Source organism: Phaethon aethereus, assembly GCF_964289735.1.
Source record: "Phaethon aethereus genome assembly, chromosome: 2".
Taxonomy (NCBI): Eukaryota; Metazoa; Chordata; class Aves; order Phaethontiformes; family Phaethontidae; genus Phaethon; species Phaethon aethereus.
Genome location: NC_138582.1, coordinates 27,149,185 through 27,173,925, shown reverse-complemented (window position 1 = coordinate 27,173,925; position 24,741 = coordinate 27,149,185). Strand labels below are relative to the sequence as shown.

The window sequence follows — 24,741 nt, the reverse complement described above, 5'->3', positions numbered from 1 at the left end:
GGGTTGGGGGTAGAGTACTGACTGGACATGCAGAAGACCTGCATTTACAAACTGGTAGGAGCTGGAGTAGAATGATTTTTGGACACATCCCTTCATGTACTTACGTCTCTGTTTACCTACACGTAAGACGGTTGTGATAAGTGAGAGGAAACCTGTGTGATACAAAAGAGTTAAGGGAAAGATGGGTATTATTGTACAGTCATTTAAATTATTAGCAGTCTTCCAAAAGCTTTTCTTTTGATGGGTAACATTTGATTAAACAACTAATTACAGGCAAATGGAGAATGTACTTCACTGCTCCCAACAGTCAGGAGAGAACTTCCTACTGCACAGTCATTCAAGATATATACTCCAGTGTATAATACACTTGGATAGTTGTCTGTGTATTTCTTGCAGTCAAGGCAAGCACAATCTTGAGAAAGCGCATATTAAAGATATTAGATAAAGATATAGAGCATAGAAATATTAAACTGGATAATTGGCTGGATTATTCTTCCTTTAGAAAGTACTTTGGGGACTCTTTCAGCAAGCTACTTGAAATTGTGTACAGCAGTGAAACCATTCCAAATCCAAGAGTTCTGGTGAAAGCTTTACATTTTCTCCCCTCCCAGTTCGCCCCGACCCCCCAAAAAATTATAAGTTACATGTACAAACAGCCATTGATTTCTTTTAATGCAAGGTAAGGAAATGTTTAAAATGCCATGGAATTTGAGGGACTGGGGAAGAACTGAGACTAGTTGTAACTGTTATCTCTGAGTGCTGCTGCTGCCTAACTTAGTCTCAAAACAAGTTTTGGTGTAGGAGACAGTCCTCTGGCAGACTTTCTTTAGGCAGTATTGTGTAAGAGTAGTGACAGCAGGACAATTATGAGAAATTTCAAGTAACAAAAAGAACTTGAGAGAAGCGATCATGTTCTGGCAGCAAAAGGAACTCAGGTCTGTTGAAATCTTTTTTTTTTAAACATGTGTAAGTATACAAAAGGAGCAGGGTTGTTCTTGCACCCTCTGTACCTCCCATACTTGCTGCACTTCTTGATTTGCAAAGCTTGCTGAGCCAGTTTTTACCGCTGTGAGTGCCTTCAGGGTGGAGTGAACAAAGCTTGCATGACTATTCGGTCTGCAGAAGACTCATCCTTTGCCTCAAGATTGGGTGTGCAGAAGCTATTAAATGGCAAATAGCTCTTGCTTCCTCCAGTGCATGGTTTGTTCCACTCACTTCTGAACTGGGTTTGTGAGGATAACTCCTTACTAGGAGTATCTGCTGGGTGTTGTCAGTAGAAAGACAGACATACTTCAGAAACGGCCTGCTTAATGTGCTGGATATGGTCTGGATACTGCAGTACTGAAACTTGTTTGGTTTTGTTTTTTTCAACCCGGGTGTCTTGAAACAATGATATGGAGCACAGTTATAACCAATAGGACTTAACTCTGACAACAAAAAGCCCATTATTGGGTATTACCTGAGAATCTTGCACGTTGCTATTTGTATTTCCTATGACGGTACCCAGGAACTGGGTAATATCAGATTACCTTTATGCAAAGTAGTATTTAAAAAGATGTAATCTTCTGCCTGAAGAGTCTTAAGCAGAACAAAAGGGGAAGAGGATCAGTGCAGAACACAATTGCAATACTAGTTCATGTCATGTCATCTCTGAGCTAAGTTGGTTCTTCAGTGTTTCTTTTGCTGTAGTTAAGAAAGGAATTGAGACTTAGAAGTGGAAGAGACAGTGAGAGGGCAGAAGTCTAGGAGGGTTTTGGCAGTGGGTAAAGCTGTGGTAACGAATCTGAGGAAATGGTGAAATGGTTTAGAAATTTCTCCTATGTTATATAGGCAACTCTGATGTGGAATATGCTCCCCCTGCCCCTTACTGACTTGCTGAGTGTTGCTGGAGGTGGTACTGCAGCTGCACAGCAAGATTCAGAAGTTGCACTATTTGCCCCTTGCTTCATTTAGAATATATGTGAGCATGCTACAGCATATGGTAGCTTTAGACAGCCAGGTGTGTTTTCTAACACTTCTTTAAATGGGAACTTGGATTTATCCACTGCAGTCAACTCTTTCCAGTTGCCCAGGAGAGCCAAGCTTTAAATATCACTGTACACAAACACGTGTGGTCTCGTATCCCTTCACAGATCAAGGGGTGGGTTTTATAAAAACTATTCCATTAACAGCTTTTTCCTAAGTGTCCATAACTTCCAGTGCCTCCATTCATAGCAGTCCATCTCTGTGTAGTCAGTCTTATTCATTAGAATTCAGGTTTTCACTTAATGTTATTATTAACATGCTCCTTTACATATGCAGAAAGCTATCGATTTTCTTCTCCAATCTTGCCTAAAAGCCTTGCATCTAGCTAATCAGAGGCAAAGGTGTGAGTGATTTCTCACTCCTACTAATGTTGACGACTTTCTTCCTCCCCTCCCACTGTGTTTATATTAATCTAGAGTTACTTGGTACAACTGACTCCCTATGTCTGAACACCTGGTACCAACTTCTGTCAGCATTAGGGCGTTTTTAGGAACTAGATCTCCTGTTGATCAATATTTTCAGTGAAAATGTTTTCTGAAGAAAATGAGCGTGGTGTGGGGGAGTTGTTTGTTTTTCCTTGTGTGATAGCCTTGCTTCAAATTCCCAGCTCCTTCACATGGCTGCATTCTCCTCTCTGGCGGCTGAGCCCTTGTAGGGATCTTTGGCTCTGCAAAAAGGAAATGTTGAAATGTCTCTTCAGTTTTTGACAGCACAGTCTAACAACCAAGTGCACGTGTGTGCACATGTGTAGGCATGCTCCCTGCCGTAATAGCTGTTGAAACTCCTGCCCAATTTCTCTTGACTTTGACAGAGGAAAGATAACATTTCCAAAATCTTTATAAAAAAGGTCAGGCAAGACCAAGGTTCCAACATCTGCGTCTTCAACAGCTTGTGGTTCCCAGAGTCTCTGCGCAAGTGCAGCGTGGAGCTCTCAGATGCTGCAGGGAGAAGGGTGTAAGGAAAAGGAGGAGAAGCACTCCTCTGCTCTGATACATGAAGTGCCCAGAAACATCTGTGTGGTGCTGATTAAGCACCCTCTCTGCAAGGGAGTCTGTGGATTATTTGTTTTCTTTTCAACCCCCCTTCCCCAGAGGGCAGGGAGGGAGATGATCTTGATCTTGAGCGTACAGTTTAGGAAGAGATACTGCAATGAAGAAGTTTCTTCCTGTCACAAATACTGATAGTCTCTTCAACTGTGTTTTGGGGTTGTTAAGGATTTTTAGCGTGGTTGAGAAAACTATTTAATGTTCTCACTACTTTACTCCAAAGAAGGTATCAAGAGGGAGGGTAATGGCAATGGCTAGCAAACTGTGCTTAGTCAAGCAGTTGGAGGGGAAGGATCACTGGTTTAAGTTTTCTTTTTTTTAAACTATGATAATTCACTTAGTCTTACAAGAACATTTGAAGTTTAAGCACCATCCTCTCAGCCTCCATACCCCAATGCACGCTTAAAACCAAAAAAGCCTTAAAATCAAATTAGCCTCAAAGTGTATTGTCTTGACACAGCAGCTTTCCGTTCCTTGCTGTCGAAGAGGAGTTCATTAATTCAGTTGAAATTATTTTTATCTCAAACAAGATAACAGTAAAACTTCAAAACCAGTTTAAAGAAAAAAATCTGTTTTGTAGGAGTGACCTGCAGTCATCTTACAGATAATAGGGAAGACTTTTTATTTCAGTGAAATTTGTGCTGCCTCCCCTGTTGATGAGATGATAGGACAAAGCTGGTGTGTGGTGTCTGTTTCTAACAGAAGCTGCTGTTCTGTTCCCTGCCCTTCATGTAGGCATCTGCCAACTCAACTGTGCTCAGCTCTAGGTGGAGAAAACTTTTTTCTTTTAAGAGGAACCTTGCTATCTTGGACTAAGAAGCAACTTTTGACCACCTATATGCAGACTCTTTTGAGCACTTGAAATGTATCCAATGTAGTTTTGTGGGAATGTGGGAAAGTAATTTGTGCATTTGGCTGTTTTGAATGGCGGGTGTTACTGTACTGTCATGCCAGGATAGGTTTGTTTAACAAACTCTGTTACTTTTGCTCTAAAGTCTTGATGCAAATGTTAAAAGAAGTCAAAGAAGCAAGTCCTGTTCCCAGAATGCTTTACATTTCACTTCTTGTTCTGTACTTAGTTTTTTTTACCCTATACTCCTCAAAGGAGATGTGGGTAGAAAAGACCTTTTTTAAAAATCAGCTTTATAAATGATGGAGTAAAGTTGCAAGTAATCTTACAGTCCTGTAGCTTGGTGTTAGAGAGGGGCAAATATGACAGGGAGCGGGAGAGATACCATAGTAAACTGTGGAAAAAGATGGTATGTGCAACTTAAATCCGACTCCCTTTAGGAATGTGCGGGTTTTTAATCTGGTCATTCTACAGCCTGTCTTTCCAGGACAGAACATTTCCCATTCTCTGTTGGCAGGAGAGCTTATCCTTGCTATCCGCTAACAAAATCCTTCAGATTGAAGAAGATATGAGTTGTGGGACTCTGTTTTTTCTCTTGGCTGTCCACAAAGGTGTATTCTTACCAAATTCTCAAAATGCTTCTGCGTAACAGCAAAAAAAAGCAGGTTGTAACTTCTGATAGGTAAGGTTTAGACAAGGTGTCATTTGTGAATTTTGTCAAAGTGGTAAGATATTTATTCTACCGTGGGTTTTACTTGTTCAGAAAGCACGTAGTATATCCTCCTACTTCTGGAGCTTCTAGTTGATGGTTTGCTTCTCCTTTCCCAAATCTTTCCCTAGAGATTAAAGATGATGTTAATTAAAAAGGACATGACTCCAGGCTCTTCCGCATGCAAAAGTGTATCTGTCTGTCAAACATATATAATGCATGAGTATATTAAATATATATGTCCTTATTATGGGGTCTCATGTCCCCGGACACTTTCTGGAGTGACCTCACACTCCCGCAGGTGGCAGCAGTTATAGACCAAGGCAGAACAGCTAATGTATCCCAGCAGGAAAATAGATTAAATCTTCCCCTGAGAAGCAACTTGCTATCAAGGATAATATGAAAGCTTGTTGCTGTAGCAGGAAGCCAATTAGAAATCTGTTTGGTGATGATTGACTTAACTCCAGCATAAAGATTTAAATCTTGACAAGAACAGTTCAGCATTTCCCTATGGAGCCTCCCAAGTTGAAGATATGGGGAATATTATTTTAACACTAATATCTGAACCATACAGTAAGTGATTGTGATGAATGAGTTTTCTATATTGCTTGGGTTTTTTTCTGCTTCTCTTGTATGCTGAGGAAAAAGAAAATAACTTGTACTGTATTTCATAGATCACAGATTTTCAGATCCAGAAAGAGTGAACTACAAATTTGAAAGTGGGCCTTGGTAAGTACCTTCTCCCTCTTCTTGCTTGTGCCCTCCTCCCATCCCCCCTCACCCCACCACCCCAAGATACTGCTTAAATAAGCTGAACCTCTCTGGACTCCTAATTTGCAAATACCTGTTACTGTTATTGTGATTTATCTTGTCATTGCTGTGGGAATAAATAAGATCCTTTAGTGGGAAAGGAAACAGATATTCTATGATCAGATGCAAGCCAGTTTTCTTGCTAGGCTTCAGTGTTGCTTGTTAGCTGCTGGTAGTTCTGGGTTCTGCCAGTAAGTGCTTATAAAGGGTGTTAAGTGTGCTGTGCTATTAACAAAGAATGTAAACATTTTTGCAGAAGTACCCAATTGGTACTAACTCTTAGACTTTTCCTGCAAGTTGTTTCACGGTTACTGAATACACGTAATGATTACTTTTAGTAGGGAAGAAACATTTCCATAAAGATACGGTGCTACCAGTAAAATGCTTAAACAGTGATGATTGTCTCTTTCCCAAATATGTTTTAAACATAAAGCTTTATCTACTCTTGATGACTGTTTCGTTACTGGGGTTTGTTTTTAAAATGTAATCATGCTTTTATTTGTGCAAATACAGCTTTTTCTCAGTGGTTGGCTGGATACTCCCTCTGCAGTATCACAAGAGACTGGTGTTAAACTGACCTTATTTAGATTCCCATCTTGCATGAATACTTACTTCCTTCTTCCAGTTTTAGGGAACTGTCATAATGGTAGATGATGCTCACACTTCTGACCAAAAGAAGCAAGAAAAGAATGAAACAATATTGGTAGAAAGTATCCAGTGAGATTAGTTCAGGGATTATGTTTTAACATTGTTCTAAACTTTTTCCCTTTCACTAATAAAATCCTGGTATGAAGTGGAAGACTCCCAATTTATTTGTGATCATGAGAAGTACAGAATTAGGAGGTGGGGGTGCAGAACAGTTTGGGACAGATACCTACAGAATGAGGCCACCTGAGAAATTAAAATATAAGCGAGAAGCATGACCTTCCTACAACAAGGACACACCAGAGCCCTTGTGTACAAGAGATTCCTCTGCTGCTGAACAGCACTCCATCTGCTTAATCAATCCCATAGTCTTTTCTGTGCAAAAACCTGTCTTGCAATAGCCAGGAAGGCAGCTTTGGGTAGCTGTAAGTGTTTTGTTCTACATGGCACTTTTAACGTGTAAGAGAACAAAAGAGACTGCGGTAATGACCAATTAAACCTGGCTTTCGGTGGCTGAGCTATTCCCATGCTAAGCAGCCAATGTAGCCTGTAGCTATATGAGTCTCTAGTAGCATGGTGATGGCCTGAACAAGCAATGTTAAGGCTAAACTCTTTGGGCAGGAGTCCTCTGTGTGCTGAGTGTAACCCTGAACAGATTTGGTCTTGACTTCTGACTGGCTCTTAGGCACTGTCACAGTACAAATAATAAGCACTAACCTCAGTTACATCTAACTGCTCCAATTTCCACTTAGCTAAGATTACAACAGCAAGTTTAATTTTGTACTAGTAACCCTGTTCAGACAATGGAGAAGCACAAACCTTTGGTATGTCAGGAGTAGGGTGTAAATTTGAAACTTGTTTGAAGAGATGAGAGCTCAAGGAGCAAATGTGGTGAAGCAGGAAAGGGGCAGCTTAACAGATGTTCCCTGAGGAGAGACACATGCAGTGGCTTTGGATGGTGGTGGCACTTTGCCCTCGCTGCCTTGGCAGTGCCATCCAGCAGACAGTGAGCAGGGACAGAAGCCCGTCCCTGGGGCACAGGTGACAGCAGGGAGGGTGGTGTGTGGCGGCTACTACAAGCAGATGTCTCTGCATCACTCCCTCTTTCTGTGCCTGCAGTAGCAAGATGGAACTTGTGGATGACAATGCTGTTATCCGAGCAAGAGGATTGCCGTGGCAGTCGTCTGACCAGGACATAGCGAGATTCTTCAAAGGCCTAAATATTGCCAAGTTAGTAGCTAAGAATTTACCTCTACATTTGTAGTACTTCGTGTCAGTCATGGAGTTTTATCTCTCTCTTGATTTAAATCCTGCAGGGGAGGTGCTGCACTCTGTCTCAATGCCCAGGGTAGGAGAAATGGGGAGGCTCTCGTGAGGTTTGTAAGCGAAGAGCATAGAGATCTAGCACTACAAAGGCACAAGCATCACATGGGAAATCGATACATTGAGGTGTGTGACGCTGGCCTTGAAAGCCTCTTCTCAACAGGGGTGCAAACAGCATGCCAATTGCATGTTCTCTTTTCTTTCCTTAGGTATACAAGGCAACAGGTGAAGACTTCCTTAAAATTGCAGGAGGTAATTTTTAGGAAGTGAGAAGGGAGGGTTTGTTCCATCAGCATCTGTAACAAACTTTTGGCTGTAAACTGCTCCTGTTGGATGTGGCCTTTCATTTTCTTTCTTTGAATGAGTAGTTGGCTGGTGTGTTTGATTACTATGTACTCTGCTAGCAGCAGTTCACGATGTTCCATGATTTATCTGTCTGTCTATCTTCTACATTCTGGCCACTTGCAAGCAGCCTATAAAATAAGGATTTGATCAGGCAAGGTGATCTTGCATATGAACCTAATTTGTTAGATCATCTTCTTAACTGAATGGACCTAAATGTTATTGTTGCTGAAAAACAAAACCAGAGTAGTTTTTCAAAACAATATGACTGCTGTTGCTGTGGACACTTGCATGTAAAAGCAAACAGATATCACAGTGTAAATTAACAAGGCATTTATGGGACTAATTTTCTTCAATTCAAATATTTGCCTCAAACTAAAGGGGGAACTTAGGGGGGAATGCTTATTTAAAGGGAATATTGAAATATTTGCAACCTTGAATTAAAAGGCCACAAAACTTTCTCTACAAACTCTCCTGTAATCTCTTTTCCCCCCCTTTATGACTGCAAGCCTACAGAATTTGAGTTAAGATCCAATAAACTCTTATGTATGTACAATACTACCTTAAGGTCCTTGTTGGTTCCTGACAGGGAGTTGGTCTGGGGATTGTAAACGATGAACTGGATGTCTGAGGTTGAGGTTTTAGAGTGGGAGAGGCTATTAAGCTGTCAAATAAATAGGTAATTGATAGGCTTGGTAATAGTTACACCATTCAAAGTAAAGACACTGCATGCTGACATTAGGGAAAAACGATGCATGTCTGGCACCACTGAACTTCTTTGCAGAATGAGCTAGCTGTAAGTGAAAGGACCATATTAAGATGTGAAGTTGGGTAGCAGCTAGCTTTGGTTAGGGTAGTGTTATAAGTATGAGCATCAGTGATCTTCTAGAGATACTGAAAGCAGAATTGGCAGACCGACAGTTTTATTAGGGTGGGATGAAATTCCTGAGCTGTTTTCAACATGCCTTTCCAACTTTGTTTCCCAGCACAATGGTCTGGGTACTTGGTTACTATATATTACGGCTTCAGAGCATGCTGACGGTGTTCATAAGTTAGAAGGGTGAGGTGCACGGTAGCGCACATAGTGCTCATGCAAGAGATTCACAGTCTATGCTTTCCTTGGGCTCTGAACATTGTACGTACTTTCTATTTTCCCTGTGAATAAGGACGAGTCTCATCCAAATGATGAAGTAACATTGTTAGACTTTAATGGGAAGTGTCCTATACAATATTTCTAGTCTATCTAGTGGGACATTTTTTCCTGACTTAGGAGGCAAATGTTGTTCTACCTGCTCAAAAACTGTCTGTGGGGAGGAGGACATAGCTATGCCAGACTTGCTCATGCTTTTATGCAGCTGCCTAGACTTAAGTGCTTCTGTACTCCTTTCTGTTAAAGGCACTTCCAACGAGGTTGCACAGTTCTTGTCGAAAGAAAACCAAGTGATTGTCAGGATGCGAGGTCTTCCTTTTAATGTAACAACAGAAGAAGTGCTGACATTCTTTGGCCAGCACTGCCCTGTGACAGGAGGAAAGGAAGGAGTTCTGTTTGTCACATACCCTGACAGCAGGCCAACAGGGGATGCCTTTGTATTGTTTGCTTGTGAGGAATATGCACAAAATGCACTGAAAAAGCATAAGGACTTGCTGGGGAAAAGGTACATCGAACTCTTCAGGAGTACTGCAGCGGAAGTTCAGCAGGTGAGTGTAAAGCTTACAAACATTGGCTTCTTGTAATCCAAACTCCTACACTGGCATACAGGAGTGGAAATGGCAAATGGCCACTGCTTGGCCATGACTTGGAAGCTTCTTTTCCCTTCTCTTAACTGTTGCTGGAAAGAGTACTGTCTGAATTTCCATGCGGTTTTGTTCCCTCTAAATGTAAGATCTTATGGTATGTGGATATTCTCAATCATATATACAAACTTTTGAGGTTTTGGCTTCCAATAGCCTTGCAAACAGCAGTTTTAGCAGAAAGTTTTATGTCGGTCTAGTGCTCTATGCTACAGATACTGAATTTGTCTAAATCCAATGATGGTCTGTTCAGGAGGAGCGTTAGCAACAAATCTTGATCTAAAAGACTTATCTTGTAGTCACTGACACAAAAAACAGAGCCTTTTGCTGTATTTGTCTTCAGAGCAATGTATCTGAAGACTCTTATGAATTGCCTCTAAGGGCAGGTCTCAGTCATCTTCTGCCAGCCCTGGCTACCTAGCAGAGAGTGGTGGGACTTTGTGAAACTGGGCCTGAAGGGTGCCCCCCTCTTGCATTAATATAGCTTGATGGATCATTAATTGCAGTAATGCTGTGAGGGAAAGGAAATAGGGCTGAGAGGATTGTGTATGTATTTCTCCAAAGATTTGTAAATCTTCAGTTGAGGTCACTAACTTCTAAACATGATTCTAAAAGGTCTTGCCTATGATGCAAATGATGGCCAACCAATAACCATGTGACTGTAACCAAGCAATGGCGCAGCTCTGATCCCCCAAATACGTAGATTTCAGTGCCTTGTTTGACGGGTGACACTAATGATGAGAAGGCATAGCTGCAACACTCACTCTTGTCTTTTTTTCTCAAGTGCTCTCATAAGTTTAGTTGTTTATCAAAACATTCTGATGCCTGTATAAATGTAAATTAATCTTAATCTTGCTCAGAGAAAGTTAATGGGTAGTGATTGAATATTCAGAGAACTCTTGACCAGGCAGGGTTTTTACTGTTAAAATTAGTAACAAGACATCTCAAAGCATGACTGTTACAGATATTGTGACTCAGTAACACCACCTATGTTACTTGATGGACTATTACATCTCAAGTCAGGGTTTGGTAGTGAAATATGCTTCTAGTCCCCAGGCACTTCTAAAGTTTTGCAGAAGAGATATTTTTGGGTAGAAGTGTAACCATGACTCTGTAGATGGTAGAATGCTTTGGAATATCTTCCCCATAAAAGTACTGTAGAAACACAGGTTTCATGTTCTAAGAGCTCTCCTGAGAGTTGCATAACAGTTAAAGTAAATTCTCCAAAACAAAATTATGTTTTTTCAAGAAAGAATGATCCAAAGATTTACTTGAAAAATTCTGAATTCTAAGTACTACTGCTGTGGTTCAAGCCTAGAATCTAGCTCATTTGTTTCTTAAAATACTGCCCAGAGCGAAAACAGATGGCATTGGTGTTACATTCGGTTCCTCTGAGTTGATGAATGAGTAAGGAGGCTTTCTGTAATCTCTCTGTTTTTCTGTTTTGCACAGGTGCTGAACAGGTATTCTTCCACGCCTCTCATTCCTCTCCCAACACCACCTATTCTTCCAGTATTACCTCAACAGTTTGTGCCTCCCACTAATGTCAGAGACTGCATACGTTTGCGTGGTCTTCCCTATGCTGCTACTATAGAGGACATCCTGGAGTTCTTGGGGGAGTTTTCTACAGATATTCGGACCCATGGAGTTCATATGGTACTAAATCACCAGGTCGGTAGGCGCCATGTTTCTAGCCAGTCTGTGCCAACTGCCTGTGTATGGGAACACAGTGTCTCTGATATCAATAGGGAAGCACCTTTGGGATTAATACTAGTGGCATTAATTGGCCTCCATCCCTCCTCTAAAAGTGTACTGGCAATAGATGGGTTGGCTTATTTTGAACCCTGCTGCTGCATTGGCTGTAGGGTGGTTACTGAGATCCATGTGCCTAAAGCTAAGCCTCAGCCTTAGAGGGGTTGGGGCTCCCAGAGCAGCAGCTGTGATCCTGCACTGTTGGAGGCTTGAACTGAAGAGTCTTGCTCAACAGCATGCATAATTCCTCTTGTACCAGGCAAGGAGTATCTTTAAAACAAAAATGTGGGCACTAAAGGAGTGGTTTACCCCCACCTTGCGGAACAATGTGCCTCCGGTATATTTGAGGACAAATATGCAGCCTTTTAGAAACAAGATTTCCTATGGTATAAGTCAGCAGCTGAAGTTTTGGGTTTCCTGAACTGTGTCGTTGCTTTCTTTAGACAGTCACAGCTAAGCACCAAGATTAACAGCTCATTGACATGTATAAACAGTCACATCTTTGCCATTGTCTTCTGTAAGTAGTTTCTACCAAAACTTTTTAGACAAAAGATTGTGCATTGTTGTGATCAGCTTTATCTGCATGCCCTTGTGACTTTAGGGGGAGGAGACTAGTAGCTCCTGTAACTCTATGGAGATGCTTTGAGTGGTTGCAGGGATTACCCTGATTATTGTGGTATAACAATGGTTCTTCTAAAATTGTTTTGGTTGACACTAAGCCGAAGCTGAAACTACAAAATACTTCCTTGTCCTGGAGTAGGGCTTCTGTGTTTCAGGCGTGTAGGGAGGGAGAAGGGACTATAGTTATTCCAGTACCTCTGTATCTAAAGAGATTCCTTTGTCTGAGGACTTGACCTAGCCAAGGCTGAAAAGCTATAAGGAATGTGCAGGGCTGGGAGAGGCTAAGAAAAGATGGAGATGTTAAAGCACAAGTAATGGTTTATAGTAGTATCAGCGTTTGCCAGAACCTGGAGGAAGAAATTGGGGGGGGTGTGTGTGTGTGTGCATGTATATAGTCCTGAGGGCTGTCTGTCACCCCTGCCTAAAGCTGTCAGATTTTTTTTTTCCAGGTACTGCTTTTGCCTGACTACTAGATTCTTATCTTTCTGCATGTTCTCCGTACTCCCACCATTCCTGGTTTCAACCCTCTAATCATGAACAACTGTGTAGAGGATGGTGATAAAGTTGTTCTTCCCCCTGAAACTAGAAGAATTAGCCCACAACTTAAGTTAGAGCTGGCTTCAGAGCTCTACTTCTAGTTTTGGCTACTTCAGGTCAGCAGTTGCATTGGGGCTAAAATGGCTACTCACAGTTGCATGTCCCACTCATTTACAGCTGTATATAAGGATGTAATTTTTTCCTCTACAAGCTCATACCAAGCCTTAGACTAGTACCTTTCTAAAAAATAGCCTTCTAAAACAAGGCCCATATTGGCATTAACAAAGCGAAGTTTTTTAAAAAATCATTTAATGTTTGGCACTTGACTATATTTACCCTTGAATTTTAAAAATCAGACAACAAATGTGGATTAGATCTTCCAATTCTGCATTCTTACTAAATAGGTGCTTTGAGACCTCCTCTTACCAAAGTACCCCTGAATTTTAGTCTCTCTCAGGTGTCCTCATTTTTTTTTTTAAACATAGGAGTAACATGGCTCAAGTTACAATGTAGCTTAATTGAAACAGGTAAATAAATACAATCAAGTTAGAAGTTGGAAGAATGCCTGTATGATGCAGACAAGGGTTCCCCAGCAACAGAGGGGAAGCTTCAAGGAGGGGAGCTGGGGATGGCTGAACTGAACACCCTAGCACCCCTGGGTGCTAGGGATGACTGACTGTACTTGACTTTGGAGATCACTATTTTTATGGCTGAAGAGGCCGCTTTTAACACCACAAATTATTGCTATGCTGCTCCTTCATGGGAGCTCCAGAACCATTTCCTTTTGTCTGCCTTCTTTGTAGGGACGTCCGTCGGGAGATGCTTTCATTCAGATGAAATCTGCAGACCGAGCTTTTCTGGCTGCACAGAAGTGTCATAAGAAGACTATGAAGGACAGATATGTTGAAGTCTTTCAATGCTCTGCTGAGGAGATGAACTTTGTGTTAATGGGGGGCACTTTAAATCGAAATGGCTTGTCCCCACCACCATGTAAGTTACCATGTAAGTTTTGCATGGGTCTTGCCAATACTCTACGCTGTGTGCGGGTAGGTGTTGGAGCTGCTTTCTTGACTCTGATTCTGGTTCTTGGAAAGGAGTCTCAGATGGGGGTATTAAGTAAGGTCTCTTCATCTTAAATCATCAGCCGCTTGCAATCATTATTTTTCCCTTTGGTTGTGAATTACTATGACTGAAGAACTACTTTAAAATTACTTTTGCTTTTCCAGTGGCAAACTTCCCCTTGCCTCTCTGAAACTCAACTTGGCCAGGGTGAGCCATGACTCTGAAAAGTAATTTGTAAGCCCTGCCTAGAGCTTAAACAGGAGTTTTCCATTTAGACTGATTTATATTTATATTTTTCATAGTGGTGAACATGTCAAGTAAAAGCCCTTCCTCTTTCACCTCCAAAACTTAATTTATGAAACAATTGGTAATGCTTTCCTTTGGGACTTTAACCACAGTGATCTTCCTATCGAACCTTTATTAACTGAACTCTTCCTTTGCTTTTTCATTTGTACAGAATGTTTTCTGTTAGTACAAAATTGAGATTGCCTGTGTGGGAGTAAAATACACATAGCTGTGGCCTCAGAATTTCAGAAACTGTATTTGCTGTAAGATTATGCTCCTCAGAGGTACTAGGATGAACATGGACTTCTAGACAAACATTTGGGGGCAATGCTTTAAGAGCCTAAGGGCTAACTTGCTAAGTATATGTGCCATATAAATCTGAGCCTATGGGAAAAATAATACTTTGCTTCCAAGATCATAAATGGCAAAGTAGTCAAGTAGGAGCTTTCTGTCTCTCTATGCAAATATATTATTGTTGTTGGCTTTTTTAAGAAGTGTCCTCTAAATTCTAGTCAGAGCTGCCAATATGGCAGCAAACTTGTTGGGTGTGTTTCCTCTTGAGTATGAGTAGACCTTCAGGTAATCCTTGGGAGATAAATTTTCCAGGTGACTAGCTGCTTCTTTTTCTCTCCTCCCACCCCCCCCTTTTTTAATGCAAGTATCATCCTGAGCAGCGATCTTCAGTATGTAGTCCTATGTGTGACAGCTGCTCCAGACAGGGGCAGAGTCCCAAACTTTGGGAACTCTTACATGGCTGTATTCCCATTTCCAACTACAAATGCCAGTGATGTATTCTTCAGATTAGCCCTTTCAGCTCTCACTGCCCAGTCCCACAATGCAGTGAGATGCTGACTGTCACTTTAAGCCTCTATTTTTGCTATTCAGACTTATCTAAAGCTTTTATATGTTCACCTTTATGGCACTGGGGAGGGGAAGAGGGAAGAATAAGAAAAGTGGCAAAGAAGGAGGGTGAACTCATATCAGTGAGAATTCATTTAGGGCTTCACATCTTGTTGAAACGCTACAAAGTGTGCTCTTGTGTGTGGTGTCTTTTTTTAAATTCATTGCTAACACTTGAAGCTGCAAAGCCATGACTTTTCTCACTCTGCTGTTGGTTAGAGCTGTTTGGCAGGTAGGGAGAGACAGGATGAAAAGGTGTCCTCTGCTCTGGGGAATGTTAGGCAGATCTTTAGCACACAAGTTTTCTTCTTACAGTGGAGAAGTCTCACTTCTTGATTGGAGACTTCATTACAATTTGTGCCTAGACAAGAAAAACTGGCCTTCTCTTCAGAAAGAGACCCTGTTCCCAGAGCAAGAGGTGTATTTTTGTGTATTACTGACTTTGCTTTTGACTGGGGGGGTGGGCACAATGCTTGTAGTCAAGCTCATGTTGGTGTGTCAGATTTATTTTCTGTGATGAGCAAGAGAATGAGAAGCTTGTGAAGGCTCTTTACTTACTGCAGAGTTGTTCAGCTAATGAAGACCATATATATGCTGGAATTCAAAAGGTCCTAATCTATTTTCCATTTGTTGCTTTAGGCCTTTCACCCCCTTCCTACTCCTTTCCGGCTCCTGCTGCAGTTTTGCCAACAGAAGCTGCTCTGTATCAGCCATCCATGCTCCTGAACCCACGAACACTCCAGCCTTCCACGGCGTACTACCCTGCTGGGGCTCAGCTCTTCATGAACTACACAGCGTACTACCCCAGGTAAAGCAGAGGAGAAACCAAGCAGGAACAAAGTCGTCTTTTTGCAGCAAATGCACAAAGCTCACAAAAGAACATTGTCTGCCATGCTAAAGGCTTGTGCTACCAAGAACAGCTTGTTCAGTATCTTGTTCAGGGAAACAATTTCAGGATATCTTGGGATTTCCTAAGTTTTAGAGTATTTCAGGTAGTAATTTTTTTTTTTTAAACATAAGTCACTTGGTTATAGTGGGATTTTTTTTGTTTGGTATTTTCTTTTTTTCACCTAATGTGCCTCTTAAACTTGTTAGTTTGCATTGTTGTGCCCTCAGTGGTAATTGGTGTGTGCCGTACTCCTTACCATGTCCATATAGAAGCCCTTGGCCCCTCTTTAGAATGGACGGATTGGGGTCTGTGCTAACAACTTCTGAAATTCTGCCCCTCTGTTTTTGTAATAAAGTAAATGTTGACCTTTATGGTGAAAACTCTAAGTACTTATTTATAAAAAGTACTACATTGAAGCATATATGTATTCAATGCATATGTAAAGCATATAGAGGCATATATTCTTGGGCACCTCAAACACCTCTCAAGAAGGGCTTTTGGCTCTTCTGCATATATTAGCTATCTTCTACAGAACAAAAACTCTTGATAGCATTTGCCCTCTGCAGTTATGAGGCCTTGGAAAGAGTCATGTTCCCTGTAAGCCTTAAACCACTCCTCATCTGTCAGGAAACTTGCTAAAGAACTCAAGTCTTCTGTTAGATTCTGACCAGTGCTTTTTTTATCTCTGGAGGAGGGTCCAAATAGCTACTTAGGAAGTTGTTGAGCAATACGGACTCTCTAGTACCGGTAAGATAACAAAGGTTCTCTTATTACTTTTCACTAAAGCAATATATCTGTGAGCTGCCTGTTGTGTTTTTTTATTATTAAAATGTTTTCTTCACTCATGAGTTAATTTCTATAATGCCTTCAATATCTGTCTTATGATAATGTTACCAAACTCAGCCTCTTTAATGTAAGATGAAGAAAAATAAAATTCCAAACTTGCACTGGCAATGTAAAACAAGTTTCTCAATAATAGTTGTATATGTCATAAGAACACAGCAGCAGTAATAGTTTGTAGTGACTTTGATATGTACTTAAAGTAATAGTAGACTGGCCTCTGCGGGCTAAGTGTCAGGCCCTACAGGGATCTCTCACTGAGTGGGATCCCACATGAATCCCATCACTGGCTGCTTGGGCTGTGGGCATCTATGTTGGTTATACTGATCAATCCCAAGTCCTAAAATAACCTTTTTATGTTCTTGTCCAACTGACAGTTGTATACTATTCTTAGGAAACCATTCCTATGTAGCTTCTGTGCCAATTACAAGTACCTCCCTTTAAAAAAAAAAGTTAAAATTTCTGGAGTCAGCTTGGCTTCTTTCCATTTTGTGAGATCTGGTCTTTGGACATTGCTTTTCTATCCAGAGCAAATGTTTGATCTACAGACAAATTGTATATACTCCAGTAGAAGTAGTGATCCTTTGTAGCTGACACTTTTTTTTTCTAAAAATAAGCTTTATTGCTTTTCAGGCAAGTTCCCATGCTTTGTAAAGGATGCAATAAGTAATTGGGTCCCTTTCACGTAGCAGTTGGAACTCTCTTAAATGGAGTTTTCTGGTTCTGAAATTTAATTCAAAAAAATGTTAAGTATGTGTAGCAGGAAAGAATGGGGTCTCTTCTGTACTAAGTGGTGCATTTAAATGCATGTACATGGAAAAGCAATACAGAGCTGGTGGCTAATGATCAGACAATGGTTCATAAATCTAACTAGTGAATACTTATGGAAATAAGGAAAGTTTCTTTGACCTGCTGCCAAAAGTTCTACCAATTGTGTTTTGCAAGGTCAAGTTGCTTTATAATAGCCAATTCTGTTCTCCATATCAATCAACCTAGATGGGGGGGGGGGGGAGGGAGGCATTGCTTTGGTCTTCAGTATCTATCAGAAATCCCTGAAACTCTCAGACTTGTCATAATGCTTTTATAGCTTTGGTGATGAAACCCAATGGTGTAAAGAAATGGATGCCTTCTATGCTATTAAAATATCTTTAGTGAACTCCTAATGAAAGGAGGGAGAGCAAGTTATTCGGGATCTGTCAGTCTTTGATATCTCTGTTCAACTTGTAATTATATCTGGCAACATGTTCTGACAGCAAATCAGTGGTCTTGGTCTCTGCCTAGTCCCAGGTTTTTGAGAAAAATAATAGGATTCATGGAAGGGAGGAGTTTCTTTTCCTATCTAATCCTGGATAAATAGGTGTACTAGTTGCTGGTTTTATGTATGATGAAAGTAATGAATAACACTGCTACTTGGCAACTGCTAACATGTTCTATGGATACTTCAACCATACACAAACTTGAAAGTTACTGCTATGGGATATGTAGTTTTAAAACAAAGTTGTATCTTATTGTGCTTATTCGGTTCTAATTCCATTTTGATCACCTTTAAGCAGTGCCTCTAAAACCTCAAAAGTTTCTGTCAAAATCCATAATTGTAGGAACACACTTAAACTTTGTTCTTTTTTTCAACAATGTTTTGAATAGCGAAGCAGAAAGAGGAGCTTCTCACTCAGTGGGTAGTATGCTGGTGGGACCTGTAGCCAAAAAATGATGTGGAAGCTGAAAACTGATGTGGGTTCAAACTGGATAAATTCAAGGGTAGGAAATTCATGTGAGTTAGTGAATACACAGAAACCACATTTGGCTCATGGCTGGGATGGGTACATTCTTTGCTGGGTTAAAAACCAGCTGGATGGCAGGCCCAGAGGGTTGTGGTGAATGGAGTTAAATCCAGTCGGTGGCTGGTCACAAGTGGTGTTCCCCAGGGCTCAGTATTGGGACTGGTTCTGTTTAACATCTTTATCAACAACCTGGACAAGGGGATCAAGTGCTCCCTCAGTATGTTTGCAGACAAGTTGGATGAGAGTGATCTGCTTGAGGGTAGGAGGGCTCTGCAGGGGGATCTGGACAGGCTGGATCAATGGGCTGAGCCAATTAACTCTTAACCTGGCTGAAACCAGGACAGGCTCAACAAGGCCGAGTGACACGTCCTGCACTTGGGTCACAACCACCCCATGCAACGCTACAGGCTGGGGGAAGAGTGGCTGGAAAGCTGGCTGATAGAAAAGGACCTGGGGGTGCTGGTCAACAGCTGTCTGAACATGAGCCAGCAGTGTGCCCAGGTGGCCAAGAAGGCCTGTATCAGAAATAGTGTGGCCAGCAGGAGCAGGGAAGTGATCGTGCCCCTGTACTCGGCACTGGTGAGGCCGCACCTTGAATACTGTGTTCAGTTTTGGGCCCCTCACTACAACAAGGACACTGAGGTGCTTGAGCGTGTCCAGAGAAGGGCAACGAAGCTGGTGAGGGGTCTGGAGCACATGTCTTATGAGGAGCGGCTGAGGGAACTGGGGTTGTTCAGTCTGGAGAAGAGGAGGCTGAGGGGAGACCTTATCGCTCTCTACAACTACCTGAAAGGGGGTTGTGGCGACGAGGGTGTTGGTCTCCCAAGTAACAAGTGATAGGACAAGAGGAAACAACCTCAAGCTGTGCCAGGGAGGTTTATATTGGATATTGGGAAAAATTTCTTTACTGAGAGGGTGGTCAAGCATTGGAACAGACTGCCCAGGGAAGTGGTTGAGTCACCATCTCTGGAGGTATTTAGAAACCATGTAGATGTGGTGCTTAGGGACATGGTTTAGTGGTGGACTTGGCAGTGCTAGGTTAATGGTTGGACTTGATGATCTTAAAGGTGTTTTCCCACCAAAATGATTCCATGATTCTATGTACAGCTCTCAATTAGTGATCTGAATTAAATGGTCTTTTTATGTTGTAGTTATAGGCATGATTCTGACACTTGCTGCACAAGGAAATACAGGGTAATTTGTTATTGTTCTCATCTGTCTGCTTCTGCCTCTTCATGCATATACATATGTTTTTTCTCATATATATACACTAATCAACTTGTAAAATTATTCATAATATATTATATACATACACAACATACTTATATATGCATACATACAGCATTAATATATATGTAACAACTGTGTCTGTATAAAAATAAAATGACCAATATTAGAAAAAAGCCTCACTTGTTCTCCGTTATGGATCAGATCCTCCATAATGATATTGATGCATATTGAAGCACAATTAAATTACAACCAGTTTAAACTGGCAAAAAGTAGGCGGCATTAGGAGTGGTATCATTCAGAGCTGCTGCCAGCAGCTTTATTTGCATATCTGTGTGTCTGGCTAACCAGCATCACTTGACAGAACTGCGTTAGGAAACAACCATATGTGTATTTAGCCTGGGAGATCTATCACAGATGGAGAACAGCAGCAGCCAGAAACAAAACGTCTTCTTCAGCTTAGTTGTACTCGTAGCATCATAGTAACACTCTGGACCACAGCTCTTAGACTGCAGTATGCTTTTTCTTTTTTTATTTTTGTAAGTATGTCAGCTTGGATTGCATGACATTCACATATGCAGTGACTTGTAGAATCATAGAATAGTTTGGGTTGGAAAAGACCTCTAACAGTCATCTAGTTCAAACCCCCCCACAATAAGCAGGGACATCTTCAACTAGATCAGGTTGTTCAGAGCCCTGTCCAACTTGACCTGGAATGTTTCCAGGGATGGGGCAGCTACCACCTCTCTGGGCAACCTGTGCCAGGGTTTCACCACTCTCATTGGGAAAAATTTCTTCCTTGTGAAAAATTTCTTCCTTATGTCTAGTCAAAATCAACCCTCTTTTAGTTCAAAACTATTAACCCTTGTCCTATTGCAACAGGCCCTGCTAAAACGTCTGTCCCCGTCTTTCTTATAAGCCCCTTTTAAATGGGCTCACTGAGTATAAAAGCCTATTGGTGGCTTTTAGCTGTTGTCCAGCAAATGGAGTTCATACGTTCACATCAAGTGGCAGAATCTGGGACTCTGTTACATATCCTTGCTCATGGTGAGCTGGTCTCCATCATGGACTTGTCAAAATAACTTCAACTCTCACAAACTTGTCACAGGCGTGATTGTTTTGGGGGTAAGACTTAATGATTCACTTTTCTAAGTGAAGGTAGCTTGCCAAGGATTAGAACAGCAGGGATGCCTTTAACTATTACTGTATTTCCTTGGAGAAGGAGTGCATTAGCAGGAAAGACCAATTGTTGCATGCCTCCATAGGCTGTCATTATCTCTTCACTTGTAAGTTTTAATTAGTAAAGCTGCCATGGTCTGAAAAGCAACAGAGTGGTAATGCTGTGATCAATAGGTAGCTGGCTATTGGGATAGTAAAATTATTTAAATTGAAAAAAACCCTTTCTTCAAAGTTGATAAGCCTGTAAAAATGTTGTTGCTGGTAGCAGTGTCCAAGACTTATTCAACCCACCATGGACTGGTTGCCATGGATGCTGGTGGAGGTTCTTCTACTTACAGATCCCAGTTCCTTTTGTTTGCTTAATATACCAAATGATTTGATGTTCAGTTAGCAGCTCTTACTGTCACCTCCTGAATTTTCCTCTCCTATCTAGTAAAACGTTTGGATTAGCATGAGGGATTAATTGATATTACAACATCGTGCAAGCTAGCTGCAGAGATCAGTTTGAGTATAGTTTTCCCTTTTGCTTATTTACAGCACAGTTCAGTGGTGGGAGAGAAGATCTTCAAGGCATGTGTGTCATCCATGCAGGTGGTGGGTTTTTTTTTTAAACATTTGCAGTGATGGCCAGGTGACCTCAGGTTATTCAGGGTGCAAAGATCTGTTGCTGGATGCTTCTCTTTACCCAGCAGCAGCTCTCTACAGGGGTGTGTTAAAAGTCCCAACACTACACTGGGGAGACAATCGCAGTCTTCTGTGGCAACAAGTGCTTCTGGCTTCATTCCCTTTGCTGCTTGTTGTCATGCTACCATTAACTTAGATGGTAAACTGATTTAAGTAGCCAGACTGGTTAGATATGCATCGAGTGGGCAGTGGGTTATCTGGTTAAATGTGGGGATGGTGTCTGTGGTAAAAGAGCTTTTAGTGTTTCCAGGGTTAGAGTTGGGTTGATCTTGGAATAAGGCTCCTTAGAGCTGAAAACTTTTTTTTTATTAAAAAAAAAAGCTTTCCCTGTTGAGAACAGTCATTTGTCCATGATTAAACAGCAGTTATGGGGATCTAAATGTTTCCATTTGATTAACAGAATGATGATTTAGTGCTCATACTTCTATACTTCTGCTATTTGTCAAGTTAGATGGCTTTTTCTTTAAATATAGATAAACATTCCAGTCTTGGGAAAATAAAATTGTTCTGGTTATGCAAATATTTTTGTTAATAGCATGTCTTGTTAGGTTTTTACAAAGTACCATGTTAAAACTTTCAACTTTGGTAACTATACCACAAAACTTATTAGCTTTGCCTCTCAAACTTTGTATGAACCACTTCTTAAAAAAAGATTTGTAGTGAAGCTGCATTTCCTCCTGCTTTTGGGCTGCTTTCAAGCAATGAACGTTATAGGCATTATGCTGCAAGCTTGTATATACGTGTATGTTATAACCATGACCTGTGCCAGCCCAAGGACTAATTGAAAATCCCTGTTGGCCTCTGAAAAAAAATCTGCTCTTCATCAGATTCTGGGGTGATCTGTCAAATTTCCTTGAGGTTTTCTGAAGGCTGCTTTGTGATGTGCACCTTCTGCTTTTCGTTGTTCCTCCTGCTGGCTTCAGTCAGAGGATCTGTCTTTGGGGTGCTGCAGAGCTCCTCAGAGTCTGCTGGGCTTCCTAGAGCTAGCAAAGGGGGAGGCTAATTTAATCTTGAAACACTAGTGGATGAGTCCAACAAGTTGTTCTTCCCTGCCCCCTCCCTTTTCTTTTCTCTCCCATGACTTTCCCTACTAGTGTTCCTCTGAGTAGTACAGTGAGGGATATGTAGTAAGACTAACCTGCAATACAAGACCTGTCTTACAGTCCTGAAATTAATAGCAGCTGTCAGTCAGTAGCCTGATGAAAGGATATCTTCAGAATCTGTTGTCACAGAGCAGAAATACTTAAGGATCAAAAAACTTTTTCAGGACTACAGAGAACAAAGTCATAGGAAAAATAGGGATAGGAAATCTGCCCGGGGTGGGGCGGACACTGAAACCTGTAGATGGTGTCTATGCACGTATTCCCACGTGCAAATAGTGCTGGGTATGTCTGTGGTTCTCCTGACTGACATGCAGGATACTTGGCAGAGATCTGAAAACCTGCTTTGGTTATGTATGCTGACTGCTCCCAACTTACACCCACTTTTAATATAAACCACAGCTTCCTCTGGATATTGGTATCTGTTCAGCAAATGTATAATGGAAAAAGATATTAGGAAATCAAACAGGAGAAACTGTGACTCTCAATGCTTCTACATAATATTTTAGTGATGAATGTTTGGGATCCCTTGAGGTGCATAAATGCTGTTTGAATGCTGACATCAACCTTTAGAACATGTGAAAATTTGTTCTGGCATCCAAAACTGATCTCTGAAACTTTAATTTTGTTATAGTTTGAGAGTCTTTGGAGAATACCACAATCTCAGAAATATTGATTGGGGAAAAAAAAAAATCCAATCTGGCTGTTGATTAGATCCAAGAAGGATCGATTCATAAAGAAAAAAGATTTGCATTGGGATAACACTTCATATCATGTTTTGATTTCAAGAACTAGATTGACACAAAAGATTTAAGGTCTTGCACTGCATCACTATATAGTGATATGCAACTAAGAATGGCTGTGGAAATCCTCTCTGACCCCATACAGAACATGTAAGTATTTGTTCCTGGGGTTTGTTTAACTAGAGAAGATAGGCTGGAACGGCTGTTTGTCTTGTATCCCTCCTTGGACACTTTTCATTACTAGCATCCTCTATCTACTGCTTTTCCATCTGGAGACATGACAACTCTATATCACTTGCTACTGTTCCTCTAGGAGGTTGTCACCCGTCAGTCTGGGGGAACCCAGGAACGGCTGGGGGCAGCCCACACATTATCTTCTGTCGGGAATTAGAGCAGGTAGTGCCCTTAGCCTAAACCTGTTGCTGGAGATAAAGGCAACAGACAGCTTCAAGGTGGTGTTATGAATTAGCAAGTGCTTGGAGCATCCTGGTACAAAGCCGTCAGGGTTAGCCTGAATAACTGGGGTTTTAAACAAAGATGGCTGACTTCCTTAAAACAGATAAGGACCGTGTAGAAGTAATAATAAAGAGGGATGCAGGGGGAAGAGGACTGAAGGTGAAGCATTTTTGCCCCACTGAATGCTGTCCTACCAAAGCGGAGGGGAAAGCACACGGAGGCTCAGTAGCAGAGCAAAGTGGCCAGGACAGTGGTAAAACTATTCTCTGGGACACCCAGCCAAGGGTCTCATGGCCCACCACTGCAAGGTCATGTGGCCCCGTGTCTCAGCAAGAGCCAGGGAGGCAGAGAAACTTCAATTTAACAGCAGTGCCTTCCAAAAACAAGGGTCGTAGCCTTGCTTCAAAAGGAAGGCTAGATTGCCCAAGGTGTCTGTCTCATTTTGGGTTTGTGTTCGGGTGGTTTCTTACTTTGGTTTTGGTGTTTGTTTTTCTTTAACAGCAATGGAAGCTAACTCTGTCTTGCCTAACTAAATTAGTTTACCTCAGAAAGCTGCATCACGGTCTGGTTTGGGGGTTGGGCTTTCCCCCCCAATAAGAGTCAGTTCTGCAAAGAAAACTGGAAAAAGGTCTTTTACCTTGCTCTTCATATGGGTTTTGGAAGTAAAAGGTTTGTTTTCATAAGGATTCTAGAAAAACTTAAACTATTCTATAATTGAAGTTCTCTTATGGTGTTCTGTTATCTCAGATGTACAAAATATCCTTTTTTGGTAGCTTCAGCTGTTTGGCCAAAAGGATTAACGTTAATGACACTTTCCACAAAGCTATACAGTTGCAAATAGTCTGGAAGGTGCATCTTGTTCAATGAAACAGAGTAAAATCTTTTTGTTATTAAATGTTATACAGATATACGTGTGTCTAGCAGTAGCTGGAAACTCGTATGGATTACCTGACATTTTAGCAAAGGAAGGATATTTGCTGGAACTGCCAAATCAAAATAAGGGTCTGTTAACTAGCTACAGTTTTGTGGCCATTTGAATAAGGCTATGGAAGACCTGACAAAGAATATCAAAGCTTCTAACAGACAAACTATGAGTATTTTGGGTGTTAGAGTATTTTTTTAATTACTCCTGAATAAATTATTT

General features: G+C 41.2%; 1 protein-coding gene across 2 annotated transcripts in view; it reads left to right on the top strand.

Annotated features, from left to right (window-relative positions):
- Positions 1-24,741, top strand: part of ESRP1 (epithelial splicing regulatory protein 1) — a gene marked incomplete at its 3' end in the record, with an annotated part of 34,234 nt that overhangs the window by 7,391 nt on the left and 2,102 nt on the right. Inside the window, exons 5-13 of one of the 2 annotated variants that reach the window (XM_082014825.1) lie at positions 5,105-5,203; positions 5,305-5,359; positions 7,205-7,315; positions 7,402-7,534; positions 7,618-7,660; positions 9,147-9,448; positions 10,994-11,212; positions 13,255-13,453; positions 15,338-15,506. In XM_082014825.1, the coding sequence (XP_081870951.1) occupies positions 5,105-5,203; positions 5,305-5,359; positions 7,205-7,315; positions 7,402-7,534; positions 7,618-7,660; positions 9,147-9,448; positions 10,994-11,212; positions 13,255-13,453; positions 15,338-15,506 (1,330 nt within the window). Of the gene's footprint in view, positions 1-5,104; positions 5,204-5,304; positions 5,360-7,204; positions 7,316-7,401; positions 7,535-7,617; positions 7,661-9,146; positions 9,449-10,993; positions 11,213-13,254; positions 13,454-15,337; positions 16,131-24,741 lie in introns of those variants that run through there. The other variant, XM_082014826.1, reaches the window with a different exon arrangement.